Source organism: Oenanthe melanoleuca, chromosome 9, assembly GCF_029582105.1.
Source record: "Oenanthe melanoleuca isolate GR-GAL-2019-014 chromosome 9, OMel1.0, whole genome shotgun sequence".
In the NCBI taxonomy this organism is placed as follows: Eukaryota; Metazoa; Chordata; class Aves; order Passeriformes; family Muscicapidae; genus Oenanthe; species Oenanthe melanoleuca.
The window spans coordinates 20,199,720-20,218,844 of NC_079343.1; the positions used below are offsets into that span (position 1 = coordinate 20,199,720).

General features: G+C 40.3%; 1 protein-coding gene across 1 annotated transcript in view; it reads right to left on the bottom strand.

The window, feature by feature from the left end:
• The window catches only part of MCF2L2 (MCF.2 cell line derived transforming sequence-like 2), a 128,952-nt gene that overhangs the window by 36,419 nt on the left and 73,408 nt on the right, over window positions 1–19,125 (bottom strand). The window contains exons 16-18 of the mRNA XM_056498796.1: window positions 5,229–5,295; window positions 3,971–4,086; window positions 2,628–2,697 (exon numbers count right to left, since the gene is read on the bottom strand). Of these exons, the coding sequence (XP_056354771.1) occupies window positions 2,628–2,697; window positions 3,971–4,086; window positions 5,229–5,295 (253 nt within the window). The remainder of the gene's footprint in view (window positions 1–2,627; window positions 2,698–3,970; window positions 4,087–5,228; window positions 5,296–19,125) is intronic.

The window sequence follows — 19,125 nt, forward strand, 5'->3', positions numbered from 1 at the left end:
ATTGGTGGTTTGGAAAAAGAAAAACAAAACAAATAAAAAAAGAAACATTAGAGATTTAAACTTTATTAACAATTTTATTAACAATAATGTCACAGACTGTAATTGTCAATGATGACTAAGGTTTACCAGCTCAACACACTTCAAAAAATAGTGTTGGGTCTCAACAGTACAAGGACAAATTAGAAAGGAGGAAGTTTGTCTTCTTGATGTCCCAGGCCAGGCAGAGGGAAGTACTTACACCCTGTCCTCTCCAAATTAGAAGTAGGTGGATTCATTTTATTTAGCTTTGACTACACTCCAAGTGTTCTCACTGAGGTCCATGGCAAAAATCTCACTGACCAGAGAGAAACCTGAAAGAGACCCCAGAGCCCGTTTCTCCTATCCCCTGAGATGAAGGGCTCACATTCACAGTGACAGCTGATCAGGTGGCATTGGTAGAGGTGGGAGAGTGTGTGGGGACATGGCAGAGGAATGGCTGGCAGAGGATGGAGTGACTGGCACCAGAGTGTCTCACTGCAGCTCTCAGGATACTTTCAAGCACTCTGGAATCAGGGCTGAAAAGGCCCAGTTTGATCAGATGGGGTAAAACTCTTCAAAGTATGAACCTAAAAAAACTGTCTGTTTCTAATCATAGGCCCAGCCTGTTGTTGTGGCAGGATGGTTACACCTCTACAAAGAAGGAGAAGCTGCAATAGTGTGAGTTTCCTCCCAGGACTCAGCGTCCCTTGGAACAGCAGCTGCCTCTGTTTCCCCAGCCATAGCAAGCACGGCCGTAACTCACGGGGCAGCCAGAAGCCACTGCTCAGCAGGAAGGCATAAAAAGCTGCCAAATCATGGGGAACACAAACACACAACCAGACTTTTGTTTGTGCCTCCTAAAGGCAGTCCAACAGAAACAACACATTTCTGGACTTTATGTGGCTTCTTCTAAAAACAGAACATGAGGGCAAGGTCTCGAATCAAAGGTGCTACTGTGTGAGCAGAGACATCTCAAGAGAGAAGCTTGTGCTTTGTTAGTATGAAATTTGAAATAGGGAGAAAGCAAATGCATGGTTTAACCTCTTATTTGATAGATTTAGTGTGGTTTGACCAGACCACGGGAACTGATGAGCTAAGGTGATGGAGGGACTGGTTTTCCTTTCATTTCACACCTGAACCCCAGCTTTAGTGCTGTTCTCATATTGGTAGAATAGTGAGGAGAATTGGGCTTAACAGCTGTTTTTACAGTCACAGAAGCTACAATATTTAAATATGGAATTTGAACCTTCTGCAGAATCATAGGAGCAATTTTATACCAAGAACTTTCATTTAACTGCATTCTTTAGGGATATATGCAAAACATGGACTATTTTACTTTCTTGGGTTTCAAACGTCTGCGTTCTTCAAAGACTGCTTATCCTCTTTTGCATAATGATTTCACCACAGTATTTTCCTGCCCAGCATCTGAATCCTAGGATAACAACATATGCCTCAGTAGTGTCATTTACTCAAGCTCTAAATGCTTCGTTGTAAAACAAAATAATCCAATGGACATATAATCAAATTTACACTTGTATGATTCTCTCCAGCCTGACCTGTTTGTAAATTGGAAGCATAGCCTTTGCAAGTATCACAGCTCACAATTCCCATTAAATCTCAGTAATGTGGCAGTGCTCAGCACCTCTGCCTGGTTCATCCAAATCTGTCTGTATTTAATGTGTGCTCTGGAAAAGCAGCAAGTGCTACCTACTGTAGTATACAGCAGAAGCAGGAGGTACCTTTGACTACAGTGGACAGATTTTCCCATTTCTCATGCCACTTCCATTTCCTGTGCAAAACACAGAGCCTTATTCACACAGTTTTGTCAAACTCTGAAAGCAGCAGCAAACCACCAAAACAGATTTTTTTTCTTTTTCATTAGTAGGGCCCCTGAAGGAGTGCTATATAAACAAGCACCTTTGGTTGTGTTGCAGGAAAGAACTAATGGTCAGGCTGAGTGGGGGTGGAGGTGGAAGAGGGACATCACTGGGAGCTCTAGGAGAGAGCTGCAGCACTTGGGCACTGAGAGTCACCTCACAGCAGAGGAGAATCCCACTTGTTGAGTGAAGAGGTAAAGGGAATCGACCCCACAGAGTCTTATGGATGGTGGGGTCCATGCAAGGACAGCAGCAGACTCTGCTGGGACAGCTCTAGGGGACCAAGTGTGCTGAATGCTGCAGAGAAGTGACAGATAAGATAAAGCAGGAACAGGATGTGTTGTCTGCACTCAGAGCAACCTGCTGTGACACCAATATTGTTCTCTGCTTTTACTGCAGGGTGGTGTCTGGGTTACATCAGACTCCTGCTATAGATGTGTGATATGAAAAGCATGTCAAACATTTGGATCACTCTTATTTGTTGGGTTTTTTCTTTTAAATAGGACTTAAAATATTTGTAAAACATTGATAACAGATCTCTTCCTGTCAATAAACCAGGTAAAAGGTCAAATATCAGAATACACGCTTGATAACTGTGGCTTAATTTGGGAATATCTGCTTAGAGGAGTTTCCCTCATTCACAAAAGCAGAGTGAAAAGACAGGAGTAAATCTGTAAGTATTGTAAGATAAGACCACAGATATTGATTCAAACTGAAAAAGGATGTACTTACTCTTTTCAGAAAGCATCGGGCAAGAAGCTCAGGGTTTTCAATGCAATTTTCTATCTCCTTCAGGAAAATCCTGAGAGGGAGAAAAAACAGTAGAGAGTAATGTAAAATCCCACTCACATTATGTGTTAGCTATTCTGTAAGTTCAACTTAAGGCCTTCAATTTTGTAATATGAGGATTCAATTGGGAAGGTAACAGTTCTGACACACTAATAAATACATATTTTAGAAAAATGGGCTGTGGCTGTCACCTGATTCCCTACATCACAAATATTATCAGATTTTCACTGCTCACAAGCATCTGCAACATATGATTCCTCTGGCCATTGAAATTTGTTTCAGATCTGTAACCCAAATACCTGCTTTCCATTGGGTGTGAGGATTTTTCAGAACAGCTAGAAAAGACAGGAATGCTTTGTCAGATGCAGTTGCTCAATCAGCAAGCAGTGAAAATATGGGATGTAGTCCAAAGGCTTCTGCAGTGACAGTCAATGCACTAAACCTTTAGGGAAAGAAAGACTGGGCTTGCAAAGGGAGAGGAATGTCTTTCTCTAAATGGAAGACACAATCTTTGAAATAATATTTAAACTGGAAAATAATTTTTCTATTATGTGTTAACTACTCTGGCATAATATTAAGATGTGCAAAAGAGATTTTTTAAAACTTATTTTGTTCAACTGTTTGTTACATCTTACAGGCAATTATTATTCAAAAGAAGTCCTAAATTCCCATTTTGGTTATAGCCAGTTTTGCTTAAGCAAGGCTAGGAAAAGCAGAAAATTTATAGAAGTTGCCCTAAGCTTTGTGTTCTGAAAGCTGATTGCAAAAGGGTTAATCTTGTTCATAACTTGTATTCTGTAGTTATGGGCTCTGGATTTCCTTGTCCACAGTATGGACATGGCTTCTGGAAATGTCTGTGATCTTATATGAGAGATAAAAAGAAAAGTAGTATCAAATATATAACATCTGATCTGATAACAGAAATACAGGACAAATAAGCTGAACACTAAGAAAACTTCCTCACACAGGTGTTTTGCCAGATAGAAAATATCAGGATTTAGTCCTGTGACATCTACCAGTGTACCAAGAGAGGTGGTAAAATACTGACCACAGAGGACATTCAAAATGGATCCTGCCAGGGGAAATCACTGGTTAATGCAGAAAGGGTGCAATCTTCACCCAAAAAAAGGTGAAATGGATGATCTCAGAGATGTTCTCTGGGTTTCATAGGGCACACACAGAGATGAGGATGTGAGGATGACTTTTCCTGCCAGTGTTTGTGTGAGCATGGCAAAGCACCCAACAGAGAAGGACTCGATGCAGGACAACCACCAGTTCCCATGTACCTGTTGTGGAAATAATAGATTTCTGGGAGGTTCCCAAAAAGAATTTCCTTCTTGTTCTGAAGTGCAGATGGAATCAGGTGTACTAAATTTGGATTGTCCATTTCTGAAGCATAGCCCTGCAGAGAAGAGTGGAAAACAAAACCAGCCTGTTTTTACCATGGAAGAAGTACTGTGCTCAAGGCACTGGAAAACCCCAAAGTCCATGTGCTTTAGTTCTCCACAGAGCAAACAAAGTTTCTCCCATGCCTGCTGCTTTGTAGCTCCCATGAATTTCTGATGCTTCTGATTTTCCCCAGAGATTTTACCCTGTAACTGTGCAAACACATTTTGACCATAAATGAGCAGGTCACAAGGTTAATAAAAAGTAGATGAAATTGTGTCTAAGATTCAAAAGCCATGTGGGTCATGTAGGGATGGAGACTTCTAAGACTGACAGACAGATATTTTTCTGCTACCTTGCTTCATTGCACAAGAATTAGTTTGGATTTATTTGTTGAACTGTGACATTTGGATTGACTAGGTTTTTTTGTCTCTTGTAAAAACTGGATTGTGTTTCTTCAGTAATAACTTTGAGAGATCCTCTCTTCTTGAGAGAAGAACATTTCGATTTTAAACTCAAGATTAATATTTAAATTACCAGAGCTGCCAGCTCCCATGGAACAAATGTAATAAAGAATCAAAATATCCTTAAAGTCCCACCCATGACTGATCCCTAGTCAGCTTCTGTTCTCCCACAGGTTAGGGAGGACATACACACCAAGTTTGCTGATATCCTATCAGTTTCAAAAGCTGAAGAATTATATTTGCAGAATGAGCAGCTTTTTTTCTGTGTTCAAGCTCATCAATAAAGATGAGCAGGAGGGGCACCTTCCTTTTCCTCAATCATTTTCCAAATGTGCATTCACAGAATTTAGTGTCTGGCCCCATGGACATTAAAGGTGCTCCTTCTGAGATCTATTGGTAATATTTTGAAAAGACATTATTAACTCTTTCACTGTCCATAACTTTCAGAACCATGCAAATTGTCATTCTGTGGGCTGAGGCCAAAGAAGGTGCTTTTTCCTTTAAGCCCTGAGGAAGGATGTTCAAAATATCCTTCCCATTCTCCAGCTCCAAGGCTGAGCTGTCTTGCCAACACAGCCTGTGTGCTATAAACAGAAGGTGGGAGTGCTCAGCCCGTGAAGGATGTGCACCTGCAGTGATGACTGATGACTTAGAGGTTAAGCACCAGAAAAGTAATTTCAGAGGAATTTCTTACCTCTATTATACTTTGAAGTTCTTCTACATAAACCCGTTCTGTTTCTATCAGCTCATTGATTATGTGGCTGAAAGACAACAAGGTAGAAAGTCATAGTGTTAACCAAGTCATGTGAAAGAAAATAAATGGTATTCCTTAGATATTCCTGTTTATGCCTTCTGCTATACACAAAAACCCTCTGAAGGTCATTTCTCAATTCTTCAATATTATGCCTTGTTGATAAGACTAGAACACATCTTGAACTGTAATTTTTTCAGCTCATTTTAAATTTTATCTTGGATTCTTCTGTTATTTTTATAGCTACAAACTGAAAAAAAAATTCCCAAGATAGGAAAAAAAAAAAGGTTTCTCTTTTAAGAATAACTAATATCAATAAAATGAAACTATACTTCAGAGCTGTGCTAATGTTTCTGTTTCATTTATTTTACAAAATAAATAAAATCTAGACTTCCATCCTTTAATACAATGCAAAAACAGGCAACAGCATAATTTCAGAAGTCTGAAAACATAAAAGTAGATTAGAGTAAAATATTTTTACTATGTTTTGGACTTTCCATTTCTAATATTAGTTTAATGCTCCTAGATAACTTGAAGACATATATTTTGAGTCTGACTGACATTTCACAGAAACATGAATGTAACCTATTCACTTTTGGACAAATAACTAATTAGATTTTAAAATAAAACTGCATTAGATCTCTCATGTTTTTATGCATCAAATGTCCCATACTATGAAGAAAATTTTGCCCTTAGTACTGTCATGCACAAAGTTTTCAGGGTAGCTCCTCCAGAGGTTTGAGCAGAAGGAAAGCACAAGTACCTGGTGTTCTTTTCCTGGCCTGTGCTTCTCGAGTCTTTAAGCAGAGCTACCCCAAGCCAAAACACATCCCCAGAAGGACACAAGGGAATAATGCCTAGAGGAACTGGAGTGTGGCCAGGATGAGCAGCACACAACCTGGCCAGCAAAGTGTAGGCAGCTCCTGGCACCAACACCAGCACGTGCATCCATCCAGCATGTCCCTGCACACCCTGCCTGTGCCTGGAGACCTGCTTGGTGTGTCACATCATCAGCCCTTGAGACCATGAGTCACATCTGCACTGTTGCATCCACTGCAAGGGAGTTTCCTCATTCTCCACAATTTTTTAGGATGTCCTTTTTGAGGTTAACAACAGTCATACTTCTGATAAAGCCTCCTTTGAATGGTTTGGCCAAGCATTTGAAAATAAAATAGCCATATTTCAGCTTGCAGTTTGAAATGTAAATGCACTGACTAAAGCATTACCAGGCTACTACAATAGATTCACTGGTTTCCTTTGGATTTCCTCAGTGCTTTTTCAAGGAAATGTGGTTTTCTAGACTAGCTGGGGACCACTTATTCATGTCTCAAAGGCTATAACTCCTTTATGGACCACTTCTTGAGAAACATTATAAATACTGAGAATACTAGACCCTACATCCAACTGGTGTTTCAAATTTTGTTATAAAATAGCTGGGATTTCATAGCTGTCTTGACACAATGCTTTAAATTGCAGTGTCTAGCACAAGGTAGGACAGTGGATGAGGGCTGTACCAGTGCTCCCCCCAGGCCACACTCAGGTCCCATTGGCCATCTTGCACTGGCTGTGGGCTCCTGGGGACTCTCTCTGCTCCCCATCAGGTGTCCCCAGTTTGGGACCCCTCCAAAATGTTCCATTGCTGATTGTGCCAGGACCAGAACTTCTCTGTGACTGTCATGGGCAATGAGGGGGACTCGGCACACACCTGCTCCCAGTATCACATTTAACAAAAATATGAGGCAGCAATTAACATGATTATTGTCACAGGCAGCTCTTCCCACTCCCTTTTCCCTTTGACATGGATTACTAAGTTAGAAGTAATTTGTAGTGTAACTGGGATGTGTGAGGCAAAGAGGCAGGGGGAAACTTCCACACTGCATTGTTCATTCATTTCAGAGAAATTTTACAAGAATTTGAGGTTTGCGTGGCAGCAGTCCAAACACAACAAAACTCTGAGCTGGCTGAAGTTTATGGGCAGTTCTCACAAAGGTAACTCCTCACCAGGATCATTTCCAAGTAAACAGGCCATCCCAGCAGGGATGGTAAAGGATCAGGCATCTGACCAAAAGGATCAGAATCTAAGAAATCCCTAAGGTCCTATCTGTAGGCATCCTTGTTGCTAGTAAAACTTAATTCCACTTGGGTATACTTGCTCTTCCCCAGTGAAACAGACTTTCACCAAACCAGCAGAGCTAGCCAAAGCTAGAATATTCTGGTCCCAGCAATACCTGACCCAGTAGTTTTCCTGACATGGTAGTGATGTGAAACACTGCTCAGAAGGTCAAGGGCAGCTTTCCCTCTGTGGAGGGAGGTCCTAGCAGAGGGAGCTCAGCCACCACTGACCTGGCAGAGCCCCGTGCATGGCAGAGCCCAGAATTAGGGTGAGTTTGTGGCAGAGACCACACACAGACTCACTGATAGGATGGTGTCAGATGTTCCTCCAGCAAAGGAAACTTCTTGGTATGAAACGCAAATACTGTGCATGAACTAGCTCACACTTACTTAAATGATTGATCTGGGCTTCTAAGGAAACACTGTAGCCTTGGCTACAGCAAGACCACATTTCCCACAAGGGGGATTTTACAGACGTGCCATTTGAGCAGGTTTTTCTCACTTCAGCAGCCCCGATATCCTGTGGCCCTGCAGCATGACTGAGATCTCACGTATTGAGCCACTTTCCACCACTCACAGCTTAGAGAAGTCCTGAAGTGCCAGCACAATATGGATGATAAGAAAGGAGAAAGTAAAAAGAAAACTATTTCTTTGCTTTTTCTTTGCTTTGCCCATAGTGCTGTCTCTGGCAAGTTAGTCATGCCATGCTGCAGTGAAGAAAAAAAATTATTTCACAGAGGAAACTTCTCAGCAAGGGTGAGAATGTAGGAGCTGCAATGGACAACAAAGCACTGGGGAAAGCCTTGTTTTTAGCCAAGGTTTTAAGTACAGCCTTGAAACTGAGGTAAACTCCGGTATTAATTATCACCCTTGACTTTCAGAGATGCATTTCTCTATCAGCCGCTGCCTGTGTTGGTATTTAGATCAAAGGTAGTTGTTTATATCCCTTTGGACTGTGCAAATAGCAATTAGCAGTGTTGTTGCTATAAGCACACCCTGCACTGTATTGTTTTGTTGCAATGAAATCTTGTCAATTGGTATTTATCTGAGCTGGCTTCTTTGGGTAACTGCTTCTAGAAGGTCCTCACCACAGTGACCATGAAGCAGGCACGTATCAGACCATTTCATCTCAGTAACTTTCTCTTTCCTCCTTCTTTAATGACAAAAGGAAAAAGAGGCCTAATTGAATATTTGGCCAAGCTCCCCGGTGGTGTCAGGTCATTCTGCACGTCTCTGTCACAATAATTTTGGTAGGATGATTTCTCTGCTGTGATATCTGCTGCCTTTAAAAACCCCATCAAATATAATGAAACACTAAGCAGGAATATTATCTAGAGATTACCACAACCTATTAATATCTCCTCTGGCTAAATCTCAACTGCTTTGTCCTTATACAGTTACTATTTGTGCATCCTGCTCAGATGACAATATAAACTAATTCAGGATTTTTGTTTCCATAGCTGTGTTTCTCTAACAAACTCACTGGCTCACCTCCGCTCACAGATCCTGTTTCTCTGCCAGGATTTGCTATCACAGGTGGCTGTCCTGATAAGGAGCCTTCTTCCAGAAGAGGAATTGAAGCCACCAATTAGAATTAAACCAGTGAGCTTTTCTGAAAAGAACTCCAAGCATAAATCATAACTGGTGCCTCAAAACTATAGTGCTGCAGAAAACCTGACTGCATGACAGGTGTGGAACCAGCAGAAATGGCACTCATGCAGGAGCTCTCCATATCTGTCTTACAAAAATACAAAATGCCTAGTAGATTTAACAGGAGCATTTTCAACAGCCAGAACAGCAGAAAATGGGTATGCAAGAGCAAAATATTTAATTTAATAAATTAATTTTAAAAAACACACGATCACTTTTATAAATATATCTAATATAGAGAGCTACTTAAATTGAAAATACTGGCTCTTTTAATACTTAAGGCTTTACACAATAGGAAGGACTGAAAGAACCTGTGTGGAGTGCAAAGGAAACATAAACATAGAAGTATCAACACTCAATAGACTTGGACTTAAAGGAAGTCAGAGTGAATAATTTATTGGCTTGCAAAAATTAGCACAGTGATAAAAACCTCCCTGGTCCAGCACTCTTGCTAGTTCTAAATACTGTGAAATTTCTATTTCTGAATGAAAATAAATTTTAACAAAACTTTTTTTTTTTTTTGTAATCTTTGATATCTTCTTTGTAGGTAGTATATGATGAAAGTCTCACTGTTGCAGTAGAAACAGAATCAGCAATAAATATCACAACCAGTTTTCAATTAGACATCTCTACAAGAAATTCTAAGAGTGGTCTAATCATAAAATCTCAAAATTATCTCGATGCTACGGAATGAAAAGAAATGACATGTCAGTAACTGAGTAGAAGCATCCTCCATTCCACCTACATAACTACATTTGAAAGGAATTTTTTTTCTTCTCACAGTGCTAAAAAGGCTTTTTTCACTTGAAAATTATTCTCAATTGAGGTTGTGCAACAGCTCAAATGAAATTTGAGTAATGAGTCAGTTGCTGTACTTTACCTAAAGTGGAATATAAGATCTTTCTGGACGTAAGAACATTTGTTTCAACAGAATTCGTTGTTAGTCGATACAGTATTTGGTATTTGTTAGTTGATACAGAAAACAGTTCTGATTTCTCTGCCATGTACTCCTGCTTTTTTTTCCAATGAGTGCAATGCCTTGAAAGAATGATTGTTCTTAAAGTACATTTCAGGGCTGCAAACAAAACTCAACTCAGTAACTTTGAGAAGCATAAGAGATTTAGGTAGTACACTCCACCCCATCTCAAAATTAGTGCCCTTTACTGAAGTTATTGTAATTGCCTGCTGCAATATCAAATGGATTTGCTCCAGCTCTTATGGAATTTCTTCTGAGCAGAAGGACTGCATCTTTGTTAGAAATATATTTCACCATCAAAGTCACCATTTACAATATTTTGCTTCTTCTGAAATGATCTGAACTCTTCACATAAAAGGAATTGTCCCACATTCATTTTTCCCGAAACAAACGACCTTGGGGAAATATTTTTATATATCTTAATTAGTTGACCTACATTAGATGAACCAGAGCATAGTTGTTAATGGAGAGGTAAATTAATTAAATCACCTACAGAAAAGAATAATATGAATAGAGGACTAAAAGTCACATAGGAGTTGTTCCTCATCTCAGTTGTGCATCTACACTGAGAAGATGCATCTCTGAACCCAAATTTGAGCTATCTTTAGACAATGTGGATGCTACAGACTGGTCCTTACTGTGAGCCAAAATAACAGACCAGATAGCTGTGTACATATTTTGTCAACTACCCATATTTGTGAACTACCCATCAGGACTCCGTGGTGATTTTGGTTTTAATCTTCCAGCTGCACTCTTTCTACTTGGTGGTAAAGATACATTTAGCTCTGTGATCTCTCAGCATTGAGTAATCAATTAGCTAAGAGCAGGTGAATAATTTATACACAAAAATAGTGTAATTGCTATGGGTTATTAGTAATAGGTTGTATTATATCAGATTATAGTAGGTTGGTAGTAAATTGAGATCCATAGAAACTACTACACACACATGCTTGTGAAATATCTGATGTAACTGAGACACTGCAGATTAACAGGTTGCTCCCACACAGTGCAGACTTTCATGTAATTACTTTGTTTGCTTGAGATCATGAGCATTTACATGCAGGCCACAGAATTAACTTAATTACTCAGATTTCAGCATTCTTCTTTAGAAATATTACCCAGTCAAAAGACAATGTGGTGATTTCCTGGGGCCAGGCAGATCTAGTACAGCAACAAACCATGTTGTATAAAGGATTTAAAGTGAGAACAGAAGAGAAAGACATAATTCTTCCCTACACTTGCTTAAGGATTTGATCTGCTGAACTAAAGCCAGTAGGGGTACTTAAGTTTACCAGCCAACAAAGGAAACCCACTGATTTTTAAATGTAGAAATACAAATATATGCAAATATGCATAAAAGTAAAGTTAATTAATATACTAACACTGGCATTTACTCTCATACTTGTTTCTGTCTAGTAATGATTAGAACATACCCTATGAATATATATCAGTCATATATATATATATTAGTGAGATATATATATATATATGTGTATCAGTCACAGCTGATATTCAAAAGATAAGGCCTCTGAAATGAAGCACTTTAGATTTTGCATGTCCTACTTGTGCGGGAAATTCATGGTGTTTTTGTGTCCTGCTAGTAATTTCTTCCTGGCTGCCTTTTTCTTAGAAGTTGAAAATAGAGCAGGTAAAAATTCTCTAGATATGTAATAGTTTCTGATTTCTAAAAAAAAAAATAAATAAAAAAAAATCTCTTTTCTATGCCCACTCTGACTTTTAAGACAGCAACTACTTTCAGATTACATGCTACATGCTTTTTCTATTCCTTTGTAGACACAATGCAACAATATCCAAATACCAGTTGACCTCATTAAGCAAGAGATCTGATAAGGGCTGACAACACTGTGGATTTTCCCAGAGGGTGGTAAAGTACTTTTTCAATGACAGCAAAAGTTACAGTGGTAAAACCCCAAAACTTTCAGACAGACAAGACCAGCAATATAAAACTCAGAAGTAGGCTAAAGGAAACTTAACGGGCACTGTTTACACTGAGAATTAATGTTGACTGCTAGAGCTCAGGATCTAAATAAACCTAAACCTAAACCATGGCCACAGCCTCTCTCCAAAATTCTCTGTAGTCTCAGGTGGATGTCCTTGGTGGGTATCTCAGGCGTCTTGGTGGGACAGAGGATTTAGGCACATGAGACTGTTCTGTACAGATTCCCACACCAGCCCAATCTCTTACTGCAGAGCATCTCTGACAGTGCTCTGACTTGCATGTCTCATGCCTGTGGTACTCACTCTTCCCCTACCTGTCCCTGCAAGGACATTTTCTGCTGTACAGAGCCACTTTCAATTGGGATGCAAAGGCTGAACACGAATCTATTGTTTACTCCATCCAAATGGCAGCATAAGACTCTTCTATCCTGAAGGGTCTGCTTCTTCAGGAGAAGAGCATCATTAGTTTTGACTCTCATTGCAGATCTGCCTTTGATAGCTTTGTTCTGCAATTTCTAAGGCCATTTAGGTAGAACGAAGAATTTTTATTAGTAAAATTAATAATAATTGATCTTATGGACAGGTCTGAGATTATATTGGAGAGGGATGACCAGGGAAATTCATGATGCTTTTGAAAATGAGAGGATAGGTTTGGTGATGATGCCTCATCCTTTGAGGGTCTGTATTTCAAGCACTGGAACAGGCTGCCCAGGAAAATGGTGGAGTCAGCATCCCTGAAGTTATTTAAAAGTTGTGTAGATGTGGCACCTGGGGACAAGGTTTTGGCAGTGCTGGGGTAACAGCTGAACTTGATGATCTCAAAGGTCCTTTCCAACTGAAATGATTCTATGATCCTATGATTTCAGTCTGAGATATGACCCTAAAGAAACTCCATCCTGAAAAGTCTGCTTCTTCCTGTAAAAGGATAGAGCATTGTGCCAGATTTACAATCTATGGTCCTCCAGCCCAAACTCTAGTGTGTCTTGGGCCACATCCTCAAGAATCAGTATTCTTTGGGGCCTGGATGAAATACACCCAGGTGTTAGTTACGTGACAACAGCAATGGAACAGGGAAAGAAAATTCTGATGAGCTCAAATGGAGTTTATGAGAGTAGCTGGAACACATATTATGCTTTACTTAATCTCTTCTTGGCACATTTACATCAGTCAGTAACTTGTGAACTGCCACGGTGAGGACAAACATCCCTTTTTTGTGTGTCACACTTCCTCAGCCACAGTAATCTGGGCCAGAGGGGCAGGCAAGGATCCTGCCATCTGCAGCTACCACACTCCACCCAGCAGGAAGTAGGAATCACAGCTCTCAGCAGCATCCACATCCATTTACTAAGCTATACTTTGGGCAACCCTGTTTGCCCCACCCCAAAATGCTGCTTGCAGAATTTAATGATAAACTTAGAGAAAGAGGGAGAGACACTCTTGGAAGATATTCCAAACTTAGAAAGAAACTTTAGATAACTGTTAGATAGACTCCAGCGGGAGAATGTGTTCAGAGGGACATTTTACTCAGTAGGAAACCCAGACAGAAACTCTCACAATTGCAGATTGCATGAAATTGGAAGAATATTACTCAGCATCTGGATTTCTTACTTTTTTCTCTAAGCAGTTGTTAATGGGGAATGTCCAAGATAATACAATGGGACAGAGAGATTTCTAGGCTCATCCACAAAAGCCATTCCTGTCCTTTTCTCCCCGGAAGAGCAGGGAACTTGGTTTATCAGTGGCTGCTGCAGGTCTTACACAAGCCTTGCCTACGTGGGAAATGCCTTGTTTGCCACTCCAGTGTTTGCAGTTAGAGCTGGGGCTGCGCGCAGCTGCAGAGCTGCCTGGCACAGGTAAGAGCACTGCACCAGGCAGGGCTGTTACACTGGCTGGAGCTCTCGGTGTTCTCTGCCCACACTGGAAACCTGGCCTGACCCACTACTGGGAGAGCCAGCACAGACAAATAGAACTTCGGCACTTGTACCAAGAAGAGCACGGTCAGTGTCACATTGTTTAGCTCTAATGCAGGTCAGGTGCCAGGAAGGCAAGACTGTCTGTGCCACTTTGTCCAACATGGCTATTAACCAGGGAACAGTATTTGAAGCCAGGTTTGTAATAACTAGAAATGCAAGTAAAGTATCAGTGTCCTCCAACTAGAGGTTAGAGAGAAAGATCAGCAACAGTGTATTGAATAATCTGCATATGCACAGGAACTTTGCAGTGTCTACAGAGGAGCTGCTGGACAGACTACTCATGTTATGTAAAAGAGAATTTCTTTCTGGACTCATACAAAGAAAGAATGTTTCTACTGGATGAAAAAATTCACATAAATTTTCAGAAGTGAATACAAAATTCTAAACATGATTATGTCACAAATCTTCCAAACCTAGTTATTAAGTTCCCAGTTAATGAGCAGCTTGTTAAATGCAGGAAGTAAAGTCAGCAGTGATTTACTGCACAGTGCAATTGATTAATCACTGCTCTGTTCAATCACTCACTACATGGGACTGAGTGATCTTCCATCTCCTCTGTCCTGTCTGCTGCTGTCCTGCAAACCATGCAATTATTTGATCAGCTCAGTGTGGGTGTAAGTCACTGACATCTGATTAGGCAACATGATGTGATCTTTGTGCTGTTGTAAATAACAGTGTGAAGTGCTCAGCACTCCTTCATGAGATAATTGACACACAGGAGCTGCATGTTTTTAACTAGAGTTTAAAAACAAATTCCATTGAAACTGGTGTGAATGTGCAAAGGGAAGGCTTTGGCAGCTGTCTGGAGAATTTACACTCTGAGAGGTGTGATTGGTCCTGGTTTGTCTAGTGGTTTTCCAGTCCTGGAGACTTTTTACAGAGAAAGCAGCAGCACCTAAACTGAGGTGGTATAAAATCACACCAGTGCCTCTTCTTCTCCTTCCCCATCCATCAGCTTGGCACTGATAACAGGGCTAATTTCCTCTGCTCCTTGGCTTGTGCCTGTATTACCTGGGATATCAAGGTGTCCTTCATGCAAATATATACAGGCCAAAGACTGTCAACCTGCCACATCAGAGCAAAGTCAGGTTTTTATGGAGAGGTGAACAAGCTGCAGTTAGGGGAGAAACAAACATATAAAACTTCAAGTCCCCATGTGATTCTTCAGAGAAGATGCATCCAGTCCTAAGCCAACACAAGCTGCCTGTCTTTGCATGTGCTCTGTAAACCCTGAGTTGGATCAGGGGTGCAAGGGAGCAGACCTTTATTCCTGCCCTGGATAGGCAGAGGAAGAGGAGGAGATTGCTGCCCATTGACTATGTGCTTGCAGAAATTTTCAGTGCTTTTCAAGTGGAGCACATGCATTTCTGTGACATGGTACAACACAGAAGATATCTCTGATCCTAATCACACCCTGTGCCTGAACCAAACCAACCATCCAGGATGTGCATGTGGCAGCTGCATTCCAGGAGCCTGCCCAGAGCCAACAGGCAGCAGAACAACTGCACAGAAAACAAGTTGAGGAATTCCTGGAATTTCAGAAGGGCATTAAAATAACCTTAGTATCCAATAGCAAGCAGGTATGAAAGATAATAGCAGAAGTGACTGCTTAATGGTCTTTGATATTCGATTAAGTGCAAATTTTGTAAGAAAACATATTGAGAGTGCTTTTTTCAGCTTTTCTCTACCTCCCAGACTCTTTGGGAGCAAGGACACAAGGACTTCAAGGACTTCAGGAAGCCTCCATAATACTCAGTCATCTACTGAATTGTAACAATAAGATTTTTTTTCTCCTGTTTGTAATAATTTTTCCATTTCCCAGAAATATTTGGAACTCTAGTAGGAATACATCTCCCCTTGCTATTCTCCACAGGTTTCTATCAGCAGCCAGATCTCCCCACATGGCAGCATACACTTCACTTCAAAGATCTTCCCAACCCTTTAGGCTGTAATTAGACTTGTAAGTGCTGGAGCCAATCTGCCCAACAGGAAAACTTCTCTGAAAACAAAGATTTTGTAAAAGTTGAAAGAGATGACAGCAAACAAGAAATGCCTTGTGGCTTCTTGAAATTTCTCCTGCTGACTGAACTTTCATAAAGTCTGGTGAAAGAAAACAGCTCCCTGTGCCTACTGATAAAGTCAAGAACATAATTTGTCTTTTAGAATGTAGATTCCACAAGTTCTTCCCCTCTACCAGCTGGAAGTTTTCATGAACCTGGAATTAGACTGGAAAGACATGCTGTTGGGCTCCTACTGTAAAACTCACCAAAATCACCTTCTTTCAATTGTAACAGAAGTCTTGTATCACACATATATCCCATGTATACACTGACTGGAAACCTTTGCAATGGATCTTACTTACGCCATATAAAGGGGGGAAATTGTTGTCCAGTCTGGAAAAGAAAAGGCTTTTGGAAGACCTTTTTAGGGCCTTTCAATATATAAAGGGGGCTCATGAGAGAGAGACATTTACCAAAGCCTGTAGAGACAGCATGAAGGGCAATGGTTTTAAACTGGCTGAAGGCAGAGTTAGATTAGATATCAGGGAAAATTCTTCACTGTGAGGGTGGTGAGGCACTGGAACAGGTTGCCCAGAGAAGCTGAGGATTACTCATCCCTGAAAGTGTTCAAGGCCAGGCTGGATGGGGCTGTAAACAACCTGATCTACTGAAAGGTTCCCTGGACATGGTAGAAGAGCTGCACTATAAGATTTTTGGGTCCATTTCAACCCATACTATTCTATGATTCTAATATTTATCTCTGCCTCCTGTAGAAGCTCTGCATCTTTGGCCAATAGCTAATGAAATCAAGAAACTTATTTCTTTCCTGCCATACATGGCTCTGATGATTACAATAAGCACTTGAACACCAAAGCTTTTAGTAGCACTCCCTGAGCTACTAGTATTTTTGACACCAGTCCACACCTAAATTTAGCAATTCCCAGACCTAATGTCAGCACAACTTTGCTATTGCTGATTTAGAATAGGGCTCTGGCACAATATTCTCATTCTGAAAATAGCTTCTGATTCTTTACCCAGGGCAGAAGTGCTGTCCTGCTCTACCCATACAACCTGATGATTTAGTGATAAACTTACTCTCATGCTCAGAGTGATGCCCAGACTGATTTATGGAGGTCCCCAGTCCTTGTTAGATCAATGACATTGACCCAGATAATATGATAGACTGAACCTAAAGGATTCTTAGATTTAAATAATGTCCAAATCTACAGTTGAAACCTGTCATTTAAAGGCACAAACACCTTCAGGCACACAGGCTACACACTCCAGGATGTGAATATGCAAAGTGACAGCTGGTTGCTTGTGTGCAGAAGTGATCCTGGATGCTCCTCAGGTTTCCTCAGTATGCAAAGCAAATTTTATGTGAATGTTCAGAGGACAAGCTGTGAGTCTGGACTGTGTACATGCTTGGAGACTATTTTGCATGTACAGAAATGCTCCACCCATATGTGATAGCTGAGGTCAAGCCTTATTCTTAAACATGACTCTATTTCATTAAAGTCACAAAAATGATACCTCAGACACCAAACCCTGGAACTGGTCATTCATGAAGTTAATTCTATCTGAATATAAATGTAGGAGAGATTACTGTCTCATATGAATTTAATTCAGAAAGCAGAGATTATGCTGCTTATGTGACATAGCTCAACTGAGTACAAAACCACCAATGCCTTATAATTTTCAGTTCATTATTCAGCAGTAATAGACTTAAATGAAAATGAAACATAAATAAACTGTAACTCCTGCCACTGCAACCTGATCACTTTGAGATGTGCTTGTAAGTGATTTCTGTCAGGGCCATAGTGACCATTCACTGAGAACACCAAAACCACACACAAGATTTGGGGGGGGTCATCTCATGAAAAGAGGGAAACTGTGGTCAGAAAGCCCTGGAACAGATGTCATACTTCCGTGTTTTCAAAATGAAGCACTAACACTGCCCAACGGCCTCCCAGCCCTTGTTGTGAGGCAGACTAGAAAAATGCTGGCTTTATCAGATCCAAAGCAAGCCAACCAGAAAAATATTCCAAATTTACAGGAAATTCAGTTTCCTATCTGATGGGGATTACCAATATCAGCTTTTTGGGTGGAGTTTCTTAATCAGTTTATCCACTCCATAACTACAAAGGAACAACTACCTACCTTTGCATGGTCCCAGCCATTCCATCCTGCATCCTCACATTTGACAGTGAGTGTATACCAGCATGCACACTCAGGTAAACTGGTGAGCAAGAGGAGTTGACCCTACTCAAAACCAAACTCACAAAAAAATTAAAAAAAGGTCATACCAGCTGCTCGATTGCCAGCCCTGTAAAAGGGATATGAAGGAATTACATGAGGTGGGGATGGGGAGAAAGCAAAAGGTGCAGCAGCAGCCCTAAATGAGCTTAGATTGGCTGTGAAACCATTTTCAGGATAGATCTGTGACTTTCCAGCCATAAAATCACTCCACAGAACACCCAACCAAATCATTTCCCCACACTGACGTTTGAACATAAATTGAATAATATCCCAGCAAGGGTTGTTGACTTTTGAGCAGATGTCACTTTGCAGGAAAAAAGCAGACACAACTGCAAAACAACTCAGTTTCTTTGCAGTGCTGATTAGAAACAGTAATTTTTGTTCAATAATTTAAATACATCTGTTTTCTATGGACCCAGTTGTTCAAATCTTGTAATTATGTCTGAATGATGTTTCCCCATAAACACACCTTAAATTTTAAAGTTATCTCCTGATTTTGAGACTGTGACTCATTGAAGCTGTATTTTCTGGGAGGCGCATTATTCAGACACAGATAATGCAGAAATTACATTTAAAAGTAAGAATTAAGATTAAAGAAAAAAAAACTCGACTATGTTTGTAAAGTAGGTAAGGAATCAACAATTATCATTTTGGTAAGAAAAATGAATGATCCTTTCTTTATAAGGTTATTTCTATTGCTATTTAAACACTCCTCAAATAACATGTCAAATTTCCACAATGACCTACAAACTTTTCCTTCTAAGGTGAACTGAAGATTGCACAGAATTATATTTTGCCTTACTGAAGAAAAAACAGACATAGAGAAATCTGGGAAGAGTACTATAAAGTATTTAGTCATACTAAAGCACACAACAGGAGAAAGGAGAGATCAAGTGAAAAACTCCTTAGGC